Raw genomic sequence first — 24,408 nt, forward strand, 5'->3', positions numbered from 1 at the left:
AGTTTACAAAATACTTTAATAGCTTTGATTGTAAATGAGTTTATCATAGAGGTCAATCAAAAAAACATTATTATTATCACCAAATGTAAAAGTATACGCCAAAACAAGCTATTAGCATACATGCTAAAATATAGTCTACTTAGCATTGTTTTCAGCTTCTCTTCCCTTGTGAAAAAGATGTAGTATACACTTTAGAGTACATTTAACTATTTTTTTTAAGTACACTTAAATGGCCTTTTATTGATGTGCAATTACACTGTTTTTAAAATATAGGCCTACCTTTAAGATTTGAAATACACATTCAATACAATTAAGCACACTTATTCACAAGAGTGAATTTCTCTTGTAGAAATTGTTAGTACAGCATTTTAAATGAGCCTTTTAATAGCAAGATGGCACAATGTGTTCACTGGTCACTCACACAGATAAGACTTTTGTTGATAATTCAATTTGTTATGAAAAAGTAGGCTATCTGTTAACTTTCACAATGGCTCAGAAGGAACCATGATGAGCTGTGAACTAATCTGTTCATGAGTGTTTATTTCCATCACAGAATAAGAGTCTGAATATTAAGCCACTGTTTATTTCTGGCTATATCATATGAAGCTAATTTACAAATCTATTTTATTTGCGTATTTAGAGAATGCTGAAGCACATCTCAGCTGTCATATATCAGAGAAACTGAAGGATAAATCGACTGACGAAACCTGTTGAGTTTGACACTGACAAAAAAATGTTAAAGGTAACAGCGCCTCCGTGAGGTCTTTTAAAGCCAGTGTGAGGAAGAATGCTTCCTGTGTGTGTGTGCGTGCGTGCGTGCGTGCGTGTGTGTGTGTGTGAGTGTGTGTAAGCAGATCATATCATGACTTTGTGTTTTGAGCTTAGTGTGCATATTCAGAGCCAAATGTGAAACAAGAAGCAATTGACCTTGACTGTGGCTTAATGGCACAATTCATAATTACTTCAAAATGTTATTATACTGTATATTTATAAAGCATATAATATCTCCAAAACTATTGAATCCAATATACAATTATTCTTTATATAGGCCCTACATTCCTACATTTATTGCTACTTTTTACTTTTGTTATACATACAGTATATATATATATATATATATATATATATATAACATAAGTTTGTTTATATAACGTGTGTGTTACACAAATATTAGTGCTGTCAAATCGATTAATCGCAATTAATCACATCTAACCTAAAAGGTGCTTATGTGTGTGTGTGTGTGTGTGTGTGTGTGTGTGTGTATATATATATATATATATATATATATATATATATATATATATATATATAGCCTATATATATTTATACATATGATATACACTTATAGACATATTATATAAACAAACTTTTATGTTAGATGTGATTAATCGCAATTAATCAATCTGACAGCATTAATATATGTTTAGAGTTAGAAAATATAAAGCTTGTGGATGAAATGAGAAGAATGATGATATTATTAATGATATAATGATACTACTGTTGTTTTTTCCTTAAAAATCCATTTTAACCTTCATACTTTCCTCATTTTCAGGTTTCAAGTTACAAAATTGAAAACATGAAAACTACACTTCTTCTTTTTTCTCGTCAAGAAATCTTTTATCAGTTCATTATAATAACAAATAATTAATTATATTTATGCAGTTATAATCCTATATAATTACAATATTACTTATTGCCTTTTCTATCATCTTATTCATTCATTCATTTATTCACCAAAGGATGACCATTCAGAATTCAGAAGATGGTGGCTCCATGTCTTCAGACTGTATTTTAAAATCTTTTAAACATGATTAGGGGGAAAACAACAGAAAAACTATATTGAGTTGCTTCAGATACCCAGACATTCTACAATGACCTAAAAGAATAAAAATACAAATGCAAGAGGCTGTTTATAATGGTGTTGTGGTGTGACCTCCTGCTTTCACATATCCTCTCAGGACTGATGCGGGACAGCAACATTTGTTCTGCCACAAGACCACGTGGAAATAATCAAATTCTCAAGAACATTAATCACTATTGTAAAGTTTGTATTTGTTGCCCTCCGCTTAAGAAATAAGAGCTGGCCAGTAATTGATATCAAATTGTTAAATAACTTGTAATAATAATAATAATAAAGACTATTATGAGGATATTTTGTCGTATGTTTTCAGGTTTCTGGTGTCAGCAAGAGCAGGAAAAATGAAATATCACAGCCATTGTCTCGTGGATCACGTGGACACTCCCCCTGCTGGAGAACAAAATATAACTATTTTGCATTGTTTATTATATAAATATTTTAATATCGTTTAGCCTATACATTTAATAACACTCTCGTCTAATATTTTCAGAAAACGACTGTACTGGCCAACAAGACCAGTGTTTACAATCGGAAAATGTACATTTTTAGAGGGAAATTTCATACATATATTATAGACCAGACATTATATTTTTAAACATTATATTTAAAAAATAATAACACAAAATATTAAATATGTCACGTCAGACTAGTAATGCAAATATTTAGAGGGTTCGCTGCTTATTTTATGCATTCAAAATGGGCTATTTTATTGAAGAACAGCACGCATGCTCTGTACTGTAGGCTACATATGGATTTTGTCTTGAAATGCTGATTTCAAGGCTCCATGTTGAAATTGTGTTGTATTTCGTGATCACTCTTAGTCACTGGGTTAAATTAAACCGCGAGCATGTTTCCACAGGCAATTTTGTGTACAATGCATAACATATATTAAAGTTCTTTTGGCAAATGGAGTTAAGCCACACCTAGATCCTGCCCTATTTTCACCAAAAGGCACAAGCTTTTCTTCAGCTACGTTTATGTGTGTGCCGGTGCTGTTAGTACCCGGCTGTGTAACTTGATAGGGGGCATCGAGAGGGATAAGGGAATGTTGAGTTGCAATGGAGCAGAGTACGATACAGGTAAACTGAATTACAACTTTAAACTGTTACTTTGTTGCAGCTCAAGGCGCTCGGCGCGCGAGCTCGAAATTCGCTTTGTTTTTAAAAATTAAAATCCTATTTTTTTTTACCCGCTGTTCCCGCGACACGTCGTAATATTTGAAGTTCGCTAAAATGCCGAATTGATTCCTATCCAATAAGCCAACGAAGACTTGAAAATATTGCCTCATATTTCGCCGAGAAACTTTTATTTGTTTCGAAATGTATTTGAAATTTCCTCGACGCTGTGTGGTTTTTGTGTGCCGATTTATTGTTATATCAAGAGCGCGTGCGTTTGATATTTCGATTTTTTCGTTAATGATTAATTTCTTTGTGTGTCGTGTTGACTACCTAGATTCTCCCTCTTTTGCCCCCCACCCCCACATTTCACGTTTGCCAAGCAGATTTTGTTTTAATTTCTTTATTAAAAACGATACGAATCGAGCCCACGATTTTAAAGGGAAAGCTGCATTGTTAATATTCACGATCTGTCGACACATTTTTTCGATGAAATCCCGCAAATATTAAGCCTGATTTTAAAATGAAACTTCTAGGAAGAGGTAAACTTGGTGGAGCTGCTGATTTTATTTGAGATTACGAAGTTTTTTCGTCAAACTTAAGTTATTTGATCGTTACACGAGCCGTGATGTTATTATTTTTTTAAATGTTGTATTTAGCAACAATAACATCGTTTATTTATTTTTTCAATGCTTTTAATATTAAGAGATTATTCGTGTTGGCTAGAAATGCTAGGCTACAGCAGTAGCCTACATTTTTGTCATGATATATGAGACTTTTATGTATGTGGCAGTAGGAAGTTGGCTGAAATATGTTGTTTCACATATTGAGTGAATACCAGTATTATTAGCTTCAGAGAGCACCCGGATTGAGGATGTTGTTTATCAGTTTTTTATTTTATTTTATTTTATTTTTTAAATGATTGTTTATTAAATATAATCAGTTTTCATCCTCATGATCAGCAACTCTGATATGAGTCATTTTTCATTATTCATGCTAATAAATGTAAACAATTTTGGGCTCAGTAAAAACTCCAAGGTCATTTTGGTTATTCTTTCGAAGTCTTTCTCAAGCATTCCATGTAATATTTTTTTGGATTTGGATGAAATACTCACTTAAGTGCTTGTTGGAGTATATAAAGTGAAAAGTTGACAGTCACAGACGTGTATTGTGGTTTAACTGTAAGACTAGTTCTCTTTTTTTACCAGTAGGCGCTCGACATGTGGACGCCGAGTGTTGTGGCTTCTGATTGGTCGGTTTTTCGGTGAAAATGTGGGTTACCAGTGGGGGTGGGGCGGGGGTGATTGACCCTCGTGAACGGGTCCTGTGATTGACATGTTGAGTTAAAGTACACAGGCCACGTTCAAGAGGCAATGCAATTTTACTATGGAAAACAGATGACAAACAATGCTGTGCATGTGCGAATTGTGCATTTACAAAATGCATAAGGATAAATTAAATAATTTCCATGTGCATATTGCACTATTTATCATTTTTCACTCATATTTTAATGTCAATACCAATCATGACAGCGAAAACAGAAAGGTCGCCTATAGTTAAAGAGCTTATTACTTTATGATTTGTCATTGTGTTGTTGACTGTTTAAAAATAGTTTGTAGTGCAGACATTAATAACTTTTATAGTTTAAGATATTTACTTCAAATTATGTATTTTATCATAGTTAAAAATATAGGCTTTCATCCATACATACACACCATCCTTGTAAAATATTTGCATTATAGCTTTTACTATTTTATTTGTTTTTATTATTTATTTTTAAAACTATTTTACTATGCTAATAATACAACAACAATAACATTTCAGTAAGTTATTAAAACAACAACAAATATTGATACTAGTATTAAAACATTTGAAATGTTATTGAAATAACATACTAATACATTTAAACACTATTATACATTCATGCTTTTAACCAAAAACATGTTATCAACTAAATTATCTTCAGTATGTTAAAGATAAATGAATCAATCTTAATGTGTAGTTCTTTAAATAATTAGTTTTTGTGATATTCAGTATAGCCTCCACATTTATTGTCCATTTGATCTAATATCAAAATATCTATTATCAAATGAATTCATTTTGTTTCAGGTAAATGAGTTCTCATTAACCTTTTGCATTACTTTAACTTTAACTATTTTGTTTTATTTATTTAGTATGCTAATACAATAACCTTTTAAATAAGATATTACAAAAACAATAGTATTAAAACATTTTAATGTTATAAATATAATTTAAATGAATATAGTTAAGCACTACTCTACATTCATGCTTTTGACCAAAAATATGTTATCAACTGAATTATCTTCATTATGTTGAAGATAAAATGAACCAGTCTTCATATGTGTGTATATATATATATATATATATATATATATATATATTTCTTTGAATATCACAAACAAAAACATAAAATATTTAGTGTAGCATTGACATTTATTGTCCATTTTTAGTTACAGTTTTTATATTTGATAGCCGAAAACCATGTTTTGCCATCATCTCTGTGGGATTTTTATGTTTTACTTTCTGCAACTCAAATAATAGCAAAATCTTTGTGTTTTTCCATTGCTATCAGGCCATTCCTAAGTAGATTAATACACTGGAATGTGTTTTCAACCATGGAAACTTTACCAAACTGAGTGGGTTACGTGAACAATTAGTTCATGTGCAATTTGCCCCACTCTATAGGATGTTTTTGTGTCTGATGTTTAGCAAAAAAAAAACCTGCTAGAAGTCGAGACGTCGAATATTTTTGTCTTAGCGCTCAGCTGATTTGAGAAGACAGCGACGCTGTCATGTGAGTCATGTGAAGGGTGTTTGCATGTGTGTTTTTGAGCTCCGTATGCATGCGTTTCCTACCAGAGCTCTGACTGTTGCAACGACAACACTTCTATTTGCTTAAAATATCTGCGCAGGAGCAAATTCCAACTGAAATGAATGAATTGATGAGTTGTTTTTTAACCACAGACTGCTTGTGATCTTGTGTAGGCTAACTTATAATTTTGTGCTCTGACTCATTAAAGAGACGTTCACCCAAAAATAAAAATTCGGTCATTATTTACTCAGCCTCAAGTTGAGTTTCTTTCTTCAGAACACAAAAGAAGATATTTTGACTTCCATAGCTTTTTTTTTTTTTTCATACTGTGGAAGTCAATGGGGTCCATAAACAGATAGGTTACCCATAAATATCATCTTGTGTGTTCAGCAGAAGAAAGAAATTTGACTTGAGGGAGAGAAAATGACACAATTTTCATTTTAGGCTGAACTATCCCTTTAATACTGAAGGTATTTAAGATGTTTTCTCACAGCTGCACAGGATTTTTTTTCTCATACGTGCATTCAGTCGTGTGTTCATTCCCTAACCTGTTTTCTTTTGTGCGCTCTTGTCTTGATCAGTGGTTAGGTGCTCCTAGCTGCCTTCGAGGCTCCTTTGCCTTTTATAAGTCAGTGGGTTGCAAGCAGGAATCCGGGGGTGCGACTCGGGTCTGGGAGCTCGGGGAGTTCTACTTCATGCGCTGTGGCCCTCAGGAGCCGGTGTGCATAGCGGAGGTCACATTGCTGTGGGAAGATCAGACGCAGCGCCGCCTGCTGGCCAGTTCTAGACTCTACTTCTTACCTGAGGACACTCCGAAGGGCAGAGCGGTGGAGCATGGAGAGGTGAGAGAAGAGGGAAAGATACAGAAATAACCTGTGGTTAAGGGGGAAGTGTGCATGAGCGCCACATTAATTACTATGTATTATCAGTTTGAATGTGGATATCTGCAACGTTTTGTACATGCATAGTAATTTAACAGATTTTGCTGTTGTGTGTTGTAAACAATTTGACGTTACCGGATGTAAACCGGGCAAAGACTAATTTACGCAATCGACGTAATCGATTACGTCGATTCCAGCCCTTATACATGCATACACACACACACCCACCCACACACACACACACACACAAACACACATAGTATCATGTAATGCATTTATGGCTGTGAAACGATTAATCGCATCCAAAATCTAAGTTTGTGTTTACATTATATCTGTGTGTACTGTGTATAAGTATTTTTTATAAATAAATATACACACATGCATGTATATATGTAAGTGTGTGTATATATATCTATATCTATATATCTATATAAATATTTTATATATAAATAACGCATTTTTCTTAAGTATATACATGCATGTGTGTGAATTTATATTTTCAAAATAATTATGCACGGTACACACATATATATTATGTAAACAGAAACTTTTATTTTGGATGCGATTAATCGTTTCACAGCCCTAATTGCATTACTAAGTAGTTACTGTAATTTAATTACTTTTCTCTTGAAAAAGTAAAGTAAGGGATTACTCTTAATTTTTCTGTAATTTATTTACAGTTACTTCTGATGTAATTGCATTAAATACTGTATAGACTATAGAACAATTCTATTTAAAACAACAGTGGATTTAACATCAATATTTATTTATGATTTATTTATATATTCTCCTTTCATACATGCATGCATTTATACTCTCACATTCACATTCATTCTCATTTCACATACACACATTTCTACTGCCACACACATACATTCTCCTTTCACATACACACATTTCTACTCTCACATTCATATCATTCTCCTTTCACATACACACATTTCTACTGCCACACACATACATTCTCCTTTCACATACACACATTTCTACTCTCACATTCATATCATTCTCATTTCACATACACACATTTCTACTGCCACACACATACATTCTCCTTTCACATACACACATTTCTACTCTCACATTCATATCATTCTCCTTTCACATACACACATTTCTACTGTCACACACACACATACATACATTCTCCTTTCACATACATACATGTCTACTCTCACACACACATACATACATTCTCCTTTCACATACATACATTTCTACTCTCACACACACATACATTCTCCTTTCACATATATTTGTTGGTTTTTTTGGTATCAATTAATTCCTCTTTAAGCAGGAAGTCACATTCAGACCAGGAAGTACATATACAAGACTTGCTCAGCTCTTCATCACAACTTTACAATGATTCTATTCAAAGTAATCTTGTTTTCGTTTTAAGTACAGTTTTTACTTTTTGGAGTAAGTAGCAATGAAAATGAAATCAGAATATGTTTTAATAATGTGCTGGAATGTACAAATGCAAAGAGAAGCAGATTATTGTGTGCATGATAGGCTGCATTGAGAACTCTGTGATCACATTCAGACCCTATGTGGATTTCGGTCAGTCTCAAGATTTGTTGAGGATTCAAGAAATAGAGCCGCAGTAAATACATTGTTTACACACTTCATATTTATTCCATAACTTCAAATCAAGACATGACCAAGTCATCTTCACTAGGTGCCGACTGGGTCACTCAAGACTTATAAGTGTGTTTTTTTTTATTTTTATTGATAGGCAAAGTTCCTTTATGTCTCTCGTGTCAAGTTATTTGACTGTCAAATATATTCTTATATTCATATACATTTTTATGACATTGCTAGAAAACGCCTTTATTCAGAAACATGTTTACATGGAATATTTCAGAATGTATCGCCCGAATGTATTTCAGATTTTCTATCTTATGTCAAGTTGAAATGTTTTATATAATAATACAAATTTTATGGATTATGATATTGACCTTGTGTTTGCCATGTAAATAGCCTCGATGCTAACTGAAATAATGTTAAATTGAATAAACAAACATCAATATTTAACGTTTAACGTTAAAATATGTTTCTAATGTAACCTTCTTCCTTTAAATACTCGATACAAGAATTAATGATGGAATTTGTTATTTATTTGATAGAATTTTTAGGGTAAGTCCTTACTGAAGTAAAAAAATTATAATAATATTAACAAAAATATGTGCATTTTTTTTATTTTCAGCTTTGTTTTATTATTTTCAACTTTGATAATAAGAACCTTTAATAATTGTGCACCAATAATTATGACTGAGCACCGAATCTGCATATTAGAATGATTTATAAAATATCATAAGGCTTTTTTTTTCTTTTTTTTTTTTTATAAATTACAATCCAGTGATGGACAATAAACACATGGACTCTACAAGACTTTAAGAAAAGGTTCTGTAAAAATTATTATTGGTGCCTTAATTATTTAAAACATATATAAAACAATAATAGATATATAGAAATGATGTGATAATACTTATTAGGAACATGCATCCACACATCACAGCTTTATATAACTTTAAGTGTTGTCTCTTGAATGTTGCCTGAGAATGACATACAAAAGAGAATGTAAAATCAAACCCCTCTTTCTGTGGTACTCAACTGAAAAACTGCTGTTAAATGATTAACTAGCAATATTTTTAGTAACCGAATGATTGAAGGGACTCTTATTACTGTAAACCTAGAATGAAGAAGAGTTTTTGAATTAGTAATGAACATAAACTAGTTCTTTTATAGTTTATTTAGGAGAATCCAGTCATATGCGGACCACAACTTTCAAGACTGCTCTCAGATTCATCTGAAGTTGAAAGATACTCATTCATTTGCTGTAAGAAGCAGTCATGGCTAAACTAGACAGCGTTTTAAACAATGTCCTTTGTAATGTTTTACTTCTTCATAATGTGTTTAGAACAAAAGGCCATTTTGTAACAAAATAAATGAGTAAGGAGAAATACTAAAGCTTTTCAGGGTTTTCATTGTATACAATAGAATGTGAGAATGTCGCATAGATAAGCATCTAAATGTCTACCGGGCTTTTACCCCTCTTTTTCTTTTAAAGCGGTTGGTTGGTTGTTTTTGCCTGAGGTTATGCGTCTCTTGTTAACTAGTATAACATAGGAAAAAGGGAGAGGCTTCTCTAGCATTCATTAATGGTGTTAAAGTTCTTCAGGCCATTAAGCCAAACCCGATCCTGCCTGTAAGCTCATGTGAAGGTATGAGATGCGTCGTTTCGCCCTGTGGACGTTTACTTTGCATTTCTTTGCACAGGATGAAGTCCTCGCTGTATCAAAAAAGATTGTAGTCAGAGTGGAGGATCTGGTGAAGTGGACTTGTCAGGAACCGCCACAGTGGAAGCACAGCAGTCCAAACGTTCACGAGCCTCTGATAGGGTCTGATGGCTCACAAGATGCTAGTTCTCCACAGGAAGGAAAAACGGAGAGTGACGGTGAGTAATGAAAAATCCTGAACTGCAGTTTTGTTTCTTTAAAAAAGAAAGTTTGATACAATGTACTCATTGTGTTCATGTTGTATTGCAAAACACTTGCTGATATTGAGGTGGGATATGTGGTATGAGTAGGTTTAAAGGTGGGTTAAGGGGTCAACAGTGTAATTATAGCTGTAAATACATGCAGGTGTTTTTAAGTGCAATGTAAAAACATGTATGTACACTTAAGTGCATTGCATCAAATTATTAATTTAAATGTTAATTGCATAGTAGTTAAATACACTTAATATAAAGTGGGTCCTTTATCAGCTTGGCTCATGAATATCAATTGTGTTGTCTTGTAATTAATATACCTTATCTTACCTTATTTGTTGAGAGGCAGATAGACATGAATGTTGACTGGAATTTTTCATTTTATGTATTATTGACATACATTTTTTGATCGTTTTCTGTTATATTGAGTTTCTATATATATATATTGAATTAGCTTTCAGTTATTTTATTAATTTTGTGTGCTTTTGTCATTTTTTATATATATTTATATTCACCTTAATTCTTTATTTCAGTTTTAGTTTTATTTAGCTTAAGTTGAAGAACTAAAATCATGGGAGTTTTAATTTGTTGTTGTTTTTTTCCTTTTAAGTTTTTCATCCAGATTTTTGTTTTATCTCAGCTTTATTTCAATTAACCAACAATTTTTAATAGTTTTAGTTTTGGTTAATAACTGCAAAATCGCAAAGTACATCTTGCCTTATTTTCTTATGAAACTTGTGTTGTTAGGCTTTTGTCAGGAAGTGAATAAAGAGGAAGGCTTATGAAATTGTCCATTGTGTCTGTTTTTCAGCCTAAAGGCAACTCAACGCACGTCACATTATAGTTAAGTATAAGTAAGAGTGAAATGTGTGAATAGGAACTTGTAGGCAGCATTTTGTGAGGTTGTGATAGAATAGAAATGACATTTTAAAAGTTTACTATTTTAAAAATAAAAACAGAGAACTACTTTTAATTTCAGGGGGGACCCGAAATTGAAGCATTCGGATTATTGTGATTCAGCTTACAAAAATGTCAAATTGCCTTATTCATAATATTTTGCAAACAGAACCCTGGAGTGTGATAATATAGTCGAGCCCAGGGATTGTAGCTAATATTGAATGAGTATATTTTCTATTTAAATATATCGTTTTTTGTTTGTTTTTTGCACGTGAGCATTAAAGCTGTTGTGAGGGTGTTGCTGACACTGGTACTGATCATTATTTGAACGTAGGCTAATGTATGGACTGACTCTTGTGTTTTGTGTTCTCTTTCAGACGAGTCTCTAGAAGTACAGCAGAAGGTTAAGGTCCTCAGTTACCCCCAGTACTGCCGCTTCCGTTCCCTTCAAAGCCGCGTCCCGGATCAGGCTAGCTGCCCTGGTCTGCAGGACCCCCATCTGCTGGCTCTGGGGGGAATAAAAGTGGCCCTCCAAAACACACGAGTCCTCTACTGTCGGGATACCTTCAACCACCCTACTCTAGACAGCAATGCTAGCATACTGACACAGCTTGGTGAGTAATACACTCTTGCTGGATTGTGACAGGGCAAGGTTAAAAATATTGATTTCTCGATTTTAATCAACTCTCATTTGAAAGAACCCCAAGAATTAGGGATGCGCCGAAATTTTGGCCTGTAAAGATAAACAGAGCAGAGTCTGTCACAGACTCATTTTTAACCGTGCCCCAATTAATCGAGATCGATATCGAATGAAATGAAATCGAATCTCAAGCTTGTGAATCTTAATCGAATCATAACATTTTGTGTCAATACCCAGCCCTATTATCCATAAACGTTGCTGTGATGTGGCAGGCTAATTCAGTTGTCAAACATGTAGACAGTTAACTCAATTAAAGACAACCAAAATGACTATTAGATCAATTGGATGGTAAAACACAGTGTACATCCTAGGTAAAAGGCTGATTTGTGAGTTTTAGGGTTGTCAAAAGTACCAGTACTTCAGTACTAAGTCGTTACTTAAAGGAGAACTCGGCAACTCTAGCGAACTCTAGTCACTTCTTCGCTGATTTTCCCTTTTGTTGTCGCGTGTTTTCCCCACGAGCTCCCCCTACAGCTGTGGGGGGGCGTATATTTCACAACACGGTCGTAAAAAACTCACTTGCGGCGGCCTCCTCCCCCTCTCTACCGCTGCTCATGTGCGTTTGTTGTGATCGGAGCAAGCCAACTGTATCGTGTGGAGCTATGTCTACCGAGGTGGGTAATCTGGTAATACATCATACATGCGTGTGTGTTTATGTCGAATTGCCGTAAAGCAATTCGTGTTTCGCGCTCGTTCTCATTCTCGCTTCTCACGAGACTTCCAATTTCTATTTTGCCGGGACGGTAGTCCCCAAGTTGCAAGGTTGGTGTTCCGCCTGGGGACGCTGGGGGGAGCGGGGAAAGTCACCAATATCACCAGAACAGGTTGTTTAACCATCCAAATGATTTCTAGACAGTTTTATTAAGTTAAAAAAGTTACCAAGTTCTCCTTTAAACTTTAAAAGCATAACGGCACCAGCCTTTCTATCGGACGATAAATAAACAATTTTATCCATTGGCCAAATTTAGAGCTGTTAAAGAAAATGAACGCATTAACAGTTTAAAAGAACGCAACGTTAAATCAAGCTCTTTCTGAATCACCCGTATTTCAAGCCAGGGTTGCCAGGTCCATGGTTTTTTAATCTCTTTGTGCTTTGTTACTTCTGATAAGAAAAGTCTCAGCTTTAATATGATGTCCTTTTTATCATGAAATCAAAAAGTTATTGGCGTTTTGATGCTCTTAAATGTGAAGTTTCAGATCCCTGTTGGGAAGTTACAGATCCCTGTTGCGTAGTTAAAGCAGCAGCGCGGAGCACGTCATGTCTTCCTCTATAATGCATTTATAGAACGAAATGGAACAAAGAAAAAAAAACATGAACATCAAAAGGCATGTTGAACGATACAGTGCAACTTACCGCTCTAGTAAACGCTCTTGTGTTTCAACCTTGGAAAGAAATCAATAAAACGGCTTGTGAACAATGCCACTTAATGTTCCGTTAACCTCAGGAAAGTTAGCTAATGTTCACAGTTCATTAGTGAGCTATAAAAAAACACTAGAGAGGCGCTTATTTACTGTTAATTATACTTGTATGTTTTAATAAATTAGTCATGAAGACACTTTATGAAAACTACCTTGTGTGTAAGTGAGCTGGAGCTTATTTACTGTTAATTATACATGTGTTTGAATAAATTAGTCATGAAGTCATGTTTATGAAAACTACCTTATGTGCAACGGAGCTGTAAGTATACAAACATTTCAGTTGTTCTTTTAGTGTAATTGTTATATCTGAAAATGCATTTCAGTTGAATATAATATTTTAACCTCTAATATTAAAGTAATGTACCATATGAGAGGGTTCCCTGTATAGTTTACAGCAATAGTTGGGAGAGCTTTTTTTTCCCCTTAAGAAAATCAAACTATCGGTATTGGCAGATAAAATCTAAATCGGTATCGGCAGATAAAGTTATCGGTGCATCTCTAGTTTCAATGTATTATTTACTTATCTTTAATACATGAAATTGGTTAATTTTTAATGCTATTTAATATTTTTAGTTTTCAAAAAGTAAAAGAAAATAATAATTTAAACAAAAGTCACAATGGTTTTTGCACTGGTACTAAAATTGGTGCAAAAAAAACGTGAAATTTGACTAGTATTGGTACTGTGACAACCCTACAAATACAATATTTACTGAACTGAGAAATACTTAAAGGCTACCTGCTCTTTTTTTTTTTGTAATTCATTCACATTAATATTTAACTAGAAAGGAGTGTGTTAAATATTGTATTAGTTTGTACTTTATTAACATTGAGAAAAGTGGAATTTCACTTGTGGTATTCATGTAGAAAACCCTAATATGTAGTATGTATTCTCTTACAGTATTTTAACTCAAACAAATGGCTGTTTTATTAGTTGTATTTCATTGTACTAATGGCACTGAGATCTTTCATAATAACCAGACGACACACTACAGGAAAGAATCAAATGGGACTGTTCACTTTGTTTTGTAAAATGATTTTGCATGTTATGACAAAAAGCTAAAAAAGTTAAGTACTGTTGCCTAAAGATGATATATGTTTCTGTCCCAGGATGCTCCTCTCTCAGTCTGAAGGGGAGACCTCGTAAAAGAAAGGGCAGGGATGGCCAAGGATCCGATCAGCTAAACAATAACAATTTATCAGAGTCATGGATGGAAAGAATGAAGGTATGCTGTGGAGTTTGCTACTCGATTTGTTCTATAGACTTGTTTATGAATACAGATCTGATGGCCAAACAGGATGTTTTAAGATTTTGAACAAAACGTGAAGAATACTGTGATGTCACTGAGTGCTTCCTGTTTTGTTTTAACTTTGAGATCTTGACTTCCTTTCACACCATTTGTGACACTGTTTGCCAATTTTATCATATTTTTAGGTTTAAAAAAAAAAACTGATCTTGGGTAAAAATGTATATTCTATGAAAAGCCATTAAATAAACAATCCTGATCATAGATTAATCAACATTACAACAATTGAGAAAAAAAGGTATAAGGCTGATAATACTTTATTAAATATAATTTATTTGAGAACACTGCGGTTTTCCATGCTTCTAACTACAATATCCAATATTAAATATTGTGAGGTGAGTAGCTAGTTAGCCAGGGTTGTCAACTTTTGAGTTTAGTTTGGAGCAAGAATTATTGTTTTATTATTATTTATTTATTATTTTTAAATGTATACATATATTTATTAGATAAATATTATTATTAATAATATAGAATTATTATTTGAGAATTATTGGGGTTTGTATTGTTGTAAAAATAAAATGCCCCAAAAAATCCTTGCATCACAATAAGTGTATAGTCAAAACATTCGCTGAGTAAACAGAATTTCATTAAGTTTAGTTACAACATGTTACAATGTTTACATGTTACAATAACTGGTCTACTGTTTTTATTAGTGCTTAAAACAAATTTCACAAATTCAATTCATAAGCTTGCGATACGATTCTGATCTTGAGTCAATATCGATTCAATTGGATAAATATCAGGTACAGTAGCTACATGTTCATTTTTCTCAAGGAAAAAATCTCTTAACTAATGCTTTAAACAAACATGCATTGCCTGCAGATATTTTTTTCTTACACTTAAAAGGCGATTTACACCTTTACAAATCTTCTCTTGCACATGCAAATTTAATTTACGCTTGCAAACTTATGTACACTTTCACAAATCTTACCCTGCGTATGCGATTCTTTATGGCATCATATTACTTCATAGTAGACCTCCTGGGAAAACTAGGTTTCTGCTGGAAGAGGTGTTAGTGAGGCCAGTAGGGGGCGCTGCTCACCCTGGGGTCTGTGTTGGTCCTAACGCCCCAGTATAGTGATGGGGACACTATACTGTCAAAAAGATCCAATGAGACATTAAACTGCCCAAATTTGCCCACTGGCCTCTGTTCACACATAAACCATTTGGCCTCATCACTGTCTCCTCTCCACCAATAAGCTGGTGTGTGCTGGGCGTTCTGGTGCAATATGGCTGCCATCACATCATCCAGGTACATTGGTGATGGTTGAGGAGATTCCCCCTTCTATGTAAAGCTCTTTGAGTACCCAGAAAAACACTATATAAATGTAACTTATTATTATTATTATTATTATTATTATTATTATTATTACAGACTCTGCTTATTATTATAAAAGGTTAAAATGAACAACTCAAATTAATATTAGTTGCCTTAGAACTAATATTATTAATATTGGTTACCCTTAGGCCGTGTCCACCAAAGCGTTTTTTCAATTGTTTTCAATGGGAGCGCTGCGTTTTTAATACGCCATGAGCGTAGTGAGGCGCTGAGCATTTTTTTCACGCTGAAGCGCAGAGTGCTCTGCGTTTTTTACAGGTCGCCGAGAGTTGAAGAATGTTCAACTTTGGGTAAAACGCTGCGCTCATCACTGTCACTTTTTACCCAACGATTCCAATCACAATGGAGGAGGGGCGGGACTAATACCACATCGACCAACCGCCACATTCTGCTTGTACAACGTCAACAGATGACAACAAGAAGCATAATAACGGAACAAAATCATTTAAAACAAGAGCCAGAGAAAATACATTACATTGTATCGACATTTTAATATAGAATCAACACAGAAACAAAATGTGTGAAATGAGATACTAGTAACACTTTCGTGGATATTCCGTATCATAACGAGCAACGTGTCTCAACTGAAAAAAAAATGCAACGCTGCCAAAACGCTCTCAAGCGCTCACAGCTAGGCGTTTTCAGTAGAGCGCCTAGCGTTTTCAGCTGGCTAAAAACGCTTTGGTGGACACACGGCCTTAGGGATGCACAATAAATTGGCCAGCATGTCGGTAACGGCCGATATATGTTTGTTTTTTAATGTAATCTTTATCGGCCTGAAAATATATATATTTTAAAAAATTGGCCGATATATATTAAAGCCGATAAATAATGTATTATTTCCTTCAACTGAGACACTTTTCGCTTTTCACTTTTCGCTATTATCACTTCGAAAATGGAAAACACAGACTTGCGATGCAAATGTTGCACTTAACTGTCTTGTAGGCTATATAAAATTATAATGAGAACATTGTAATTGTGTGCTTGGGACATGGCTTTTAATGGTGAGACTTTTGTCTTTGTAATCCACTCTCAAAAGTTATATAATAATGTGGATTTAGATTTATCGGCCAATATATAATTTATCAGCTTTCATAAAGAATTATTGGTTATCGGTATCGGCAAAAAATGTCATATCGGTGCATCCCTAGTTACCGTGTAAATCTGCTTTGTGTACAAATACTATGTTTCTCAATGCAGTCTAAACATCTTCGGTGATTGTCGTGCAGGTGGGGGTCAGCAGCTTATATACAGTGACCCTGCATGGTGTAGGGATAATGTGATTGGTACAAACTGGTCCAATCAAGAGGTTGCAGGTCTTCATTGGTTTAATTAAAACCCATACCTTGTCAATACATGTGTTTGACTCATACGCCAAACAGTATGTGCAGCACACTGACTTTTTTAATTTGGCGTGAGATTTACTTGGGCAGCAAGAGACAGAGCCTGAAAGCTTGTGTCACGCCAAATGTGTGAGAGTTGGCAACCCTGAGTTCAAAACTTCAAAACAGCTCTGCTTGCTGGGTAGTGTGAATTATTTTAAAAGTTCAAATTACAATTGCCTTTATAGAAATATGTGCCATTTCTTAGCAACTTCAAGCTTTGAATTGGGTTTTAATGTCCAAAACCTGATTGGCGCGATCCCATTTACCACTTTTGATTGAATTTTCGGGGGCAAAATCCAGACATTTTAATAGAAATCCAGTTGGACATGCAGATTTGCCACGTTCACCAGGAGAAAGTTGCTAGGTCTGAGTGACTTCTGCACGAGCTGTGATTCATACATCGCTACACTATTGATAGGCAATGTACCTTTTATTTGCTCACAAAATTTTCTAATGTGCCTTAATGTTTCGATCTGTCAATTTGTCAGGAAAGATCTTCTAATGTGTTGTAATTTTTATTTATTTTTTTTGTAGGAGAATGTGATGGGCAGTGTGGAGATGCATTGGGATGGGAACTGGCTCCCACATCCAGAAGAGCAGCTCTTCCTGGATCAGCTATTTATCTTTATGGAGCGGAGGGGTTCCCCTATAAGCAAAGTTCCCAACCTGGGTTTCAAAAAGAGTATGTATGCATGACTGCTTTTACATGTGAAAAAAATTGAGCACCAGTCACTCACTAGAATAATTTCTCTGTAGTTTTTTTCACCTTAACTTATTAATTAACCAAGCCGTTTTCCTATTTGCCCACAGTTGACCTTTTCCTCATGTATTCAGTTGTAAAAAGACTGGGGGGATATGAGAGGGTAAGTTTGTCATGTCGTTTCATTACTTGGCCCTGCTGAGTAAGCTGTAATCCATCATAATGGAATGAAAGCATTAGCGGTGAGCTCAGTAGTGTGAGTCAGAACCATTGTCCTCCCCATCGCCTGCAGGTGACATCGCACCGTTTGTGGAAGACCGTGTACAATGAGTTGGGTGGAAGCCCAGGCAGCACCAGCGCTGCCACCTGCACAAGGAGGCATTATGAAAGGTGAGCGTGAAGCTCTGATTACAGCAACAATTAATTCCTGCTGCTTCAGAGGGCTTTTCTCATCTAACTGAATGCCCACTTTCAATCAAATTCTAGGCTGATGCTCCCTTATGAACTGTATGTAAGGGGAGAAAACCCAGAACTTGGCAAGCCCAGAGCTACATCTTTCTCACCCACTACCATCAAAAAGACTGTACGGGGCAGAGGGGTGTCAAACAGCCCAAAAAAGAATGCAGTTACAAACCAGGTGAGGGTTTTATTTTCTATAGCACTAGAAAAGGGAAATGCTGACCCTTTTTTGTTCCGTATATGCAAGATCTCTCAATAAGATGAGCTAAACATAATGTTTAGTCCATATTAGATCTGATTATGGTTTAAGAACCATGCTTTGTTCATACATGCTGTTTGTCTGATATACATTATGCCACACTACTGTAGAAAACCTCAAACAAAGCTCCAAAAGGTTTGAGGTCACAAATTTTGGTAAACCAGTGATTTCTTTATTCTCAAAAATGCTTGCTGTATCATCCCGGTACTTCGTAAGCTTTGTTTTCAGACCGACTAATAAAATGAGCATAACTAAGATTACCTTTCTTTGCCCTACTACTTTTTTAGGCCTCACCGCCAGATGGTGTTGTTGTTGTTGTACGGAAAAGAGGAAGACCACCTGGAAAACGCAATGCTAAAGTTCTGGCCAGAGGCAGAGTTGGAAGACCGCCCTTGCATCCCAAACCTCCCTCAGAGCAACCAGAAAGACCCCATCAGGAAATCGTGCAGCCATTGACTATTTTTCAAGAACTGAAGCTCACCAACCATCCTCATGGCCAAGGTCTGGCCCTTGTACCCTCTAATACGGTGCTCCACCAACCCGTACTGGGACGAGATGTGAAGACGGAGACTGTAGAACCTCAAGCTCCCTCTTTTCTGTCGGTTCCTTGCAAGTTGCTGGCAGGTGGTTCCCTTGAAGGATTCAGTCCCACTAAAGGACTGTGTCCTTTGGACCTCTTTAGAGCCCGTCTCGGCCTCAATGGAGTGAGTGCTCATGAGGTAACTCCTCAAGATTCTTCTACACCCCACCAGACAATTATGGTCCATCAGCCCAAAGTCAGTACACCCGAGACCCCTGAGAGTCTCCAGCACCAGTGTTCAGGGTGTAGTTTGGATGCCTCGTCCCAAAACGGAGGACTGGCCATGAACAGAGCTCCCCTGCCCCCTCTTAGGATCCTTCCGCTTGACATCGGCTGTAGCCTACAGTTGCGTCAACTGATGCGCACCCGCCTTGGCTCGACACACATGAACACCTTCACCAAGAGACTTTCCGAAGTTCTGGCTCAGGATCTTGGCAAGACCTCCCAACCCAACGGGAGTGCACCTCAAGATCAATCCCTTCCACTGAACCTGAGCAAGAGAGCCATTACCAAGAGGTCTGCTGGAGACATGGAGTTCACAGAACTGCAAGGTCGGGATGTCCAGTCTATGACCAAGAGACCAAAGTTGGAAACTGAGGATCTCGGAGCATCTCTAAAGTGGAATGGCATGTCCTTTCTGGTGCCTTTGAATCAAGATGAGCCAGCTGATCTTAGCTCTCCTAGCAGGGCCAGAGCTTTAGTTCAGGACAGGACCAATGTGGCTTTGACTCTTCCCGAAGCCACTTGTTTCTCTTTAGTGCCCAAATTGGATGTCCCCCTTGAAAATCCCTACAGTATTGGTGCTTCCCCAGACTCTCTACCTTGTATTTATCACATGAATCAAGGGGAAGACAAGACCGGCGTAAGCACAGTGACAGTTAAGAAAGAACCAGAGAGCGCATCTCTGGATCCAAATCTAGAACCTCAATCAAACAGTGACCTCTACTCGCAGCGTGTACCTACTGATGATCTCAAAGAGTCGGATGCAGTTTCCTCTCTCAAAGTACTCTCTAGTTCCCTCCTTTCGAAGCCATCTAGCTGTTAGCATGCAGGCATGGGAGCGTTACTAACTCTTGCATACTTTATCACTCCTCTCTGCTCTGCCTTTCCTGCAAACACGTTTGTGTTGTGTATGATCAAAGAGACAGTTCTACAGATGCATTGCTATCTGCTAATTACCTGCTTTTAAAACACTACTAAACTTTGAACTGATGCAGGTGGCCATGGGTTTTTACCAAAGATAAGGTGCCTTGAACTTGATTATTCTATATTTTAGTACTTTTAAGTTGAAACATATGCTGTAGATAGTGGATCATCAAGTGGCCAGCCAATAAAGGACATTTAATATGACTCATGGAGCATTTGATTTCTTTGGAAAAAAAAATATACAGGTATTTAAGAAACACATGGACACAGAATCTGGGTCTGGTTACTGTTGGATCCAGATATCATAAACATTGGGACATCATTGCAGAAGATTTGGTCAGCTACTGTACTTTTTCCTGAGGCATAAATTGCTTTGTTTATAAATGGTCATTTGTTTTTATTTTATGATAAAGCAGTGTCATTTTGTGGGTGTAGGTCATACTCTCAGTTATTATTTATGTTTTACACCTTTATCTAGGTTCTTCTTTACTGTTCTTAGGCAGTGTGAATTATTATTATTATTATTATTTCGTTCTTTTTTTTTTCCTCTTCTCTTTGTGTATTTGTTGAACCTTGCTATTTAAGAAATGGGCTCCATATGACCTCTGTGCTGGATCTTATCATTATTTTCCATAGCTACTCGTTTTAGAAACAATGTACTGTATTGTGCAAATGGTATGCATATTTTGGGTCCCAATGCAAATTTTCTTTTTGTTTTTCTTTTATCATTTAAAAATGCATTTTAATAACATATAGTCATATATTGTAGTTAATTACTATTTGTGTTCCTGATAAACCATCGAATGGTTTACCACAGACATCATTGATATGTGTTTACAGAGAGACTGATGTAGAACTGCCTGTTGTGAGAAAATGGGTTACTTAATTTGCTTTTCACTCCTCCTAGACCGACCTCTTGATGCAATGTATTTCACAGGTTTACAGATGACAAATTATATTTAATAATTTTCACTCGGTTTGCTAATGATTAATTACTTGTGTAAAACACATTTGTATGATCATTCTTTATTATTCTGTTGGTTGTATGTTTCTTTCATTTAATTTCTGTACTTGAAAGGCAGCCAAACAGAACGCTAATCCCTATTTAATGTTCTATAAACTGTTGTAATACCACCAGGTTAAAAAAAATTATATTTCTTTTCTTATTTTGCATGCTATGCTAATGGAACATGGACTCTGTGACAGATCGTCACTGCAGACATGTTTAAACACTGAATATTTATAATAAAAAAAATATGTACTTGCATGCTGTTATTTTAATTGATGAAAGATTCTTACACTTTAAAGAGATCACATAATTTATTATTTTACTGTAGTAACTATAGCTATTGTAAAATAAATTATTGTGATCTTTAAAGTGGCAGAAGCTTTGTCTTTTCTTTTTAGTTATTTATTTATTTGACAGTGGGGGCTAAATAGTTGGTTATTCATGTAAAAAATTATTTAGTGAGGGCTAATGTGTTCAATGGATTGTAGCCTACTTTTGTTAAAAACATTTCGATTTGTTCAACTGACAAAACGCCTTTCCAAAAAACTTCAAATAGAGGTGTGAGCTTTGAAAATTGGATGTGATCTAGTACCTTTTATACAGCGCATGAAGACGGTAAATCTCTCCCTCACAGCCTTGCTTTCATTTGCGTAAAATTCAATATGGCTTCTTGCCCATTTAAGGTCTACTGCGGGATTTATGGTAGTAACGAACTGCATTAACTACACAGTGTATGGTAATTTTTGAAAGGGGAGGGCACTCTCAACTTTCTGTTGCAGCAGCCTGTGGCCACCAGGGTGCGATATCATCTCGTGTTTAAAGGCCATCCAATAACCTCTTACCAATATTGAACTTCCAAACATAAAGATTAACACATTTTCAGGCCTAATCAACATTTGATACAAAGCTGATTTGTCCTTTGGGATTTGCTATAGATTCCTAGACCAGTCTCTAGAATCAAACTAGTCAAATTTGACTGTCAATCTATAAAGTACTTAAGATAAGACAAAGTACTAGATGCAGTTTTTCATGAGAGGATTTTTGTTGTAGGACTGAATAAATAACATGGTTCCCCTCCCCTCTCCTTTAATTTTTTTTGACATAACCCACGGGTCTTTCCGCTGGTCAGGCTCTTTGTTTTAACTTAAAAGGCTCTCCATGGGTCTCGCTTTCATATGTCTGGTATGTGGATTGTATTTTCACAGAGCTGCTGTGCTGGTTTAACCCTTTACAACCGTCTAACATATTACTAACTCTTACTTGCAAATATTTGAAATCCAAACTAAACGGCGAACATGAAAGTATTTGCATGCACAAAGACATCAAGGTAGTCTTTTCTTCCTTATTGTGATGTATATCAAGAGTAAGCAGCTTCTCGAACAAGGAAAAATGTAGGGTGGGACTTGATTTGTCCAAGCGGAATTGATTGGATGGATGTGGTTTATTACTGTGATCTCGTGTGAGTGACAGGATGTCCCGCCCTCATGTCATACGTCATCAAAGAAGAAAAGAGATATCCCTGCAAGTGAGGGGGGGGGGGGAGTTATTTTAATCGAAAATTACGATGACATTAATTGAAAAAGAATGTGCACAGATACAGTACTTGCAGGTTTTATACTGCAGTCTGCAAGTACTTGAAAGTGAACTTAACATTATACTTATAGTTTACTATTATTTTTGCACTTTAAGTATACTATGCTTAATGGTTAAAGAGTCCAGACTGGTAACCCGAAGGTCGAGGGGTTAGATTCTCAACACCGGCAGGAAACCACTGAGATGCCCTTGAGCAAGACACCTAACCCCCAATCGCTCCCCAGGCGCCACAGCAAAATTGCTGCCCACTGCTCCGGATGTGTTTCTGCGGTTTGCAGTGTGTGTTCACTACTCACTGCTCCTAATGTGAGTGCACTAACTCGGATGGATTAAAATGCAGTGGACAAAGTTACTTCTTCGTCACTTAATTTTTATACTTGAAATATTCCTTTAAATCAGAGCTATTACGCCCCTTTTTACAAGTCTCAGTTGTCACCAGAATGTGTCTGAAGTTTCAGCTCAAAATACCCCACAGATCATTTATTATACCATGTTGTAAATGCATTTTTGAGTGGAAGGAAAAACATGCGCTGCGTCCCAATTCGCCTACTTATACTACGCCCTAAAAGTATGTACTCTTTTTGGAAAGAAAAAGTACATACTTTTGAGTGTGTAGAAAAAGAGTAGGTAAGCTTTGGGACATACTACTTCGTCATCTTTACCGGACAGCTCTGTCGCTTAGTTACGTGCATCCTGTCACAGTTTAAACCCTGTCAATCATCTTGTCTAAGTCAAAATCCTCCACTATCAATTTAATTTAATTTCCTACCGTTTCGGAGAGTAATGTAGGCTATAGCACGTTGATCTGCCAGTCGTGGGTCTTTCATGCAGAGACTCTGCTCATGTGTTTGCAATTTGAATATAATGATGCATTTGAAAGTTAATGGCCAAACGTTTCATTACAAAAGTTCACAATGCTGCTGCAGATGAAATATAATGTGGTAAACATTGAATAAATACATTTTCTTCAGGTTAGATACTGATAATTAATCACTCAGTCAAACCCCTTTATCTAAACCTCTCTACATCTACGGACTCGCACATACTCCATGTCTGTAGTTTTTTTTAACACTTTTTACTCGTGTTTGTAGTTCTAATCGAATCCTCGTCCACAGCGTGATGGGTTGTGGGTAATACACTCTCAGAAAATAAAGTAGGCTACATAACTGTACCTTTATGGGTACAATGGCTTGTCACTGGGGCTGTATCCTCAAGGGTACAATATTGTACCTTAACCTTTAAAAGAAACGGTACATATATGTACCTTTTAATGTACATTTTTGTTTTTGACCCTCAAAAAGGTACATATATGTTCCAATAATAAGCCCTATGGGGTACGTTAGTGTAGATTGTACCTTGGGGGACAGACATGGACTCCTACTGTACCCCTATTTCTGACAGTGTATTAGCCATTAGAGTGTGCATCGATCAGCACTTCGGA

At 35.8% G+C, this 24,408-nt stretch overlaps 1 protein-coding gene across 1 annotated transcript; it reads left to right on the forward strand.

Moving 5' to 3' along the window:
- Positions 1-2,780: 2,780 nt before the first annotated feature.
- Positions 2,781-21,632, forward strand: LOC311096757 (uncharacterized protein). The gene is made up of 10 exons (XM_084136079.1): positions 2,781-2,937; positions 6,388-6,648; positions 9,967-10,144; positions 11,452-11,688; positions 14,301-14,416; positions 17,756-17,903; positions 18,032-18,084; positions 18,214-18,311; positions 18,408-18,558; positions 18,927-21,632. The coding sequence occupies exons 1-10, from the start codon at positions 2,917-2,919 to the stop codon at positions 20,262-20,264; spliced, it is 2,601 nt and encodes an 866-aa protein (XP_083992205.1). The 5' UTR covers positions 2,781-2,916; the 3' UTR covers positions 20,265-21,632.
- The last annotated feature ends 2,776 nt before the right edge of the window (positions 21,633-24,408 follow it).

This window comes from Abramis brama (assembly GCF_963993115.1).
Source record: "Abramis brama genome assembly, chromosome: 15".
NCBI lineage: Eukaryota > Metazoa > Chordata > Actinopteri > Cypriniformes > Leuciscidae > Abramis > Abramis brama.

Bases quoted from the DNA above. Each gene is read 5' to 3' on its own strand.
- LOC311096757 (XM_084136079.1), top strand. From the start codon at position 2,917: ATGGAGCAGAGTACGATACAG. The intron at 2,938-6,387 runs GTAAACTGAATT...TGTCTTGATCAG, and splicing joins TGGAGCAGAGTACGATACAG to TGGTTAGGTGCTCCTAGCTG. The intron at 6,649-9,966 runs GTGAGAGAAGAG...TTCTTTGCACAG, and splicing joins GAGCGGTGGAGCATGGAGAG to GATGAAGTCCTCGCTGTATC.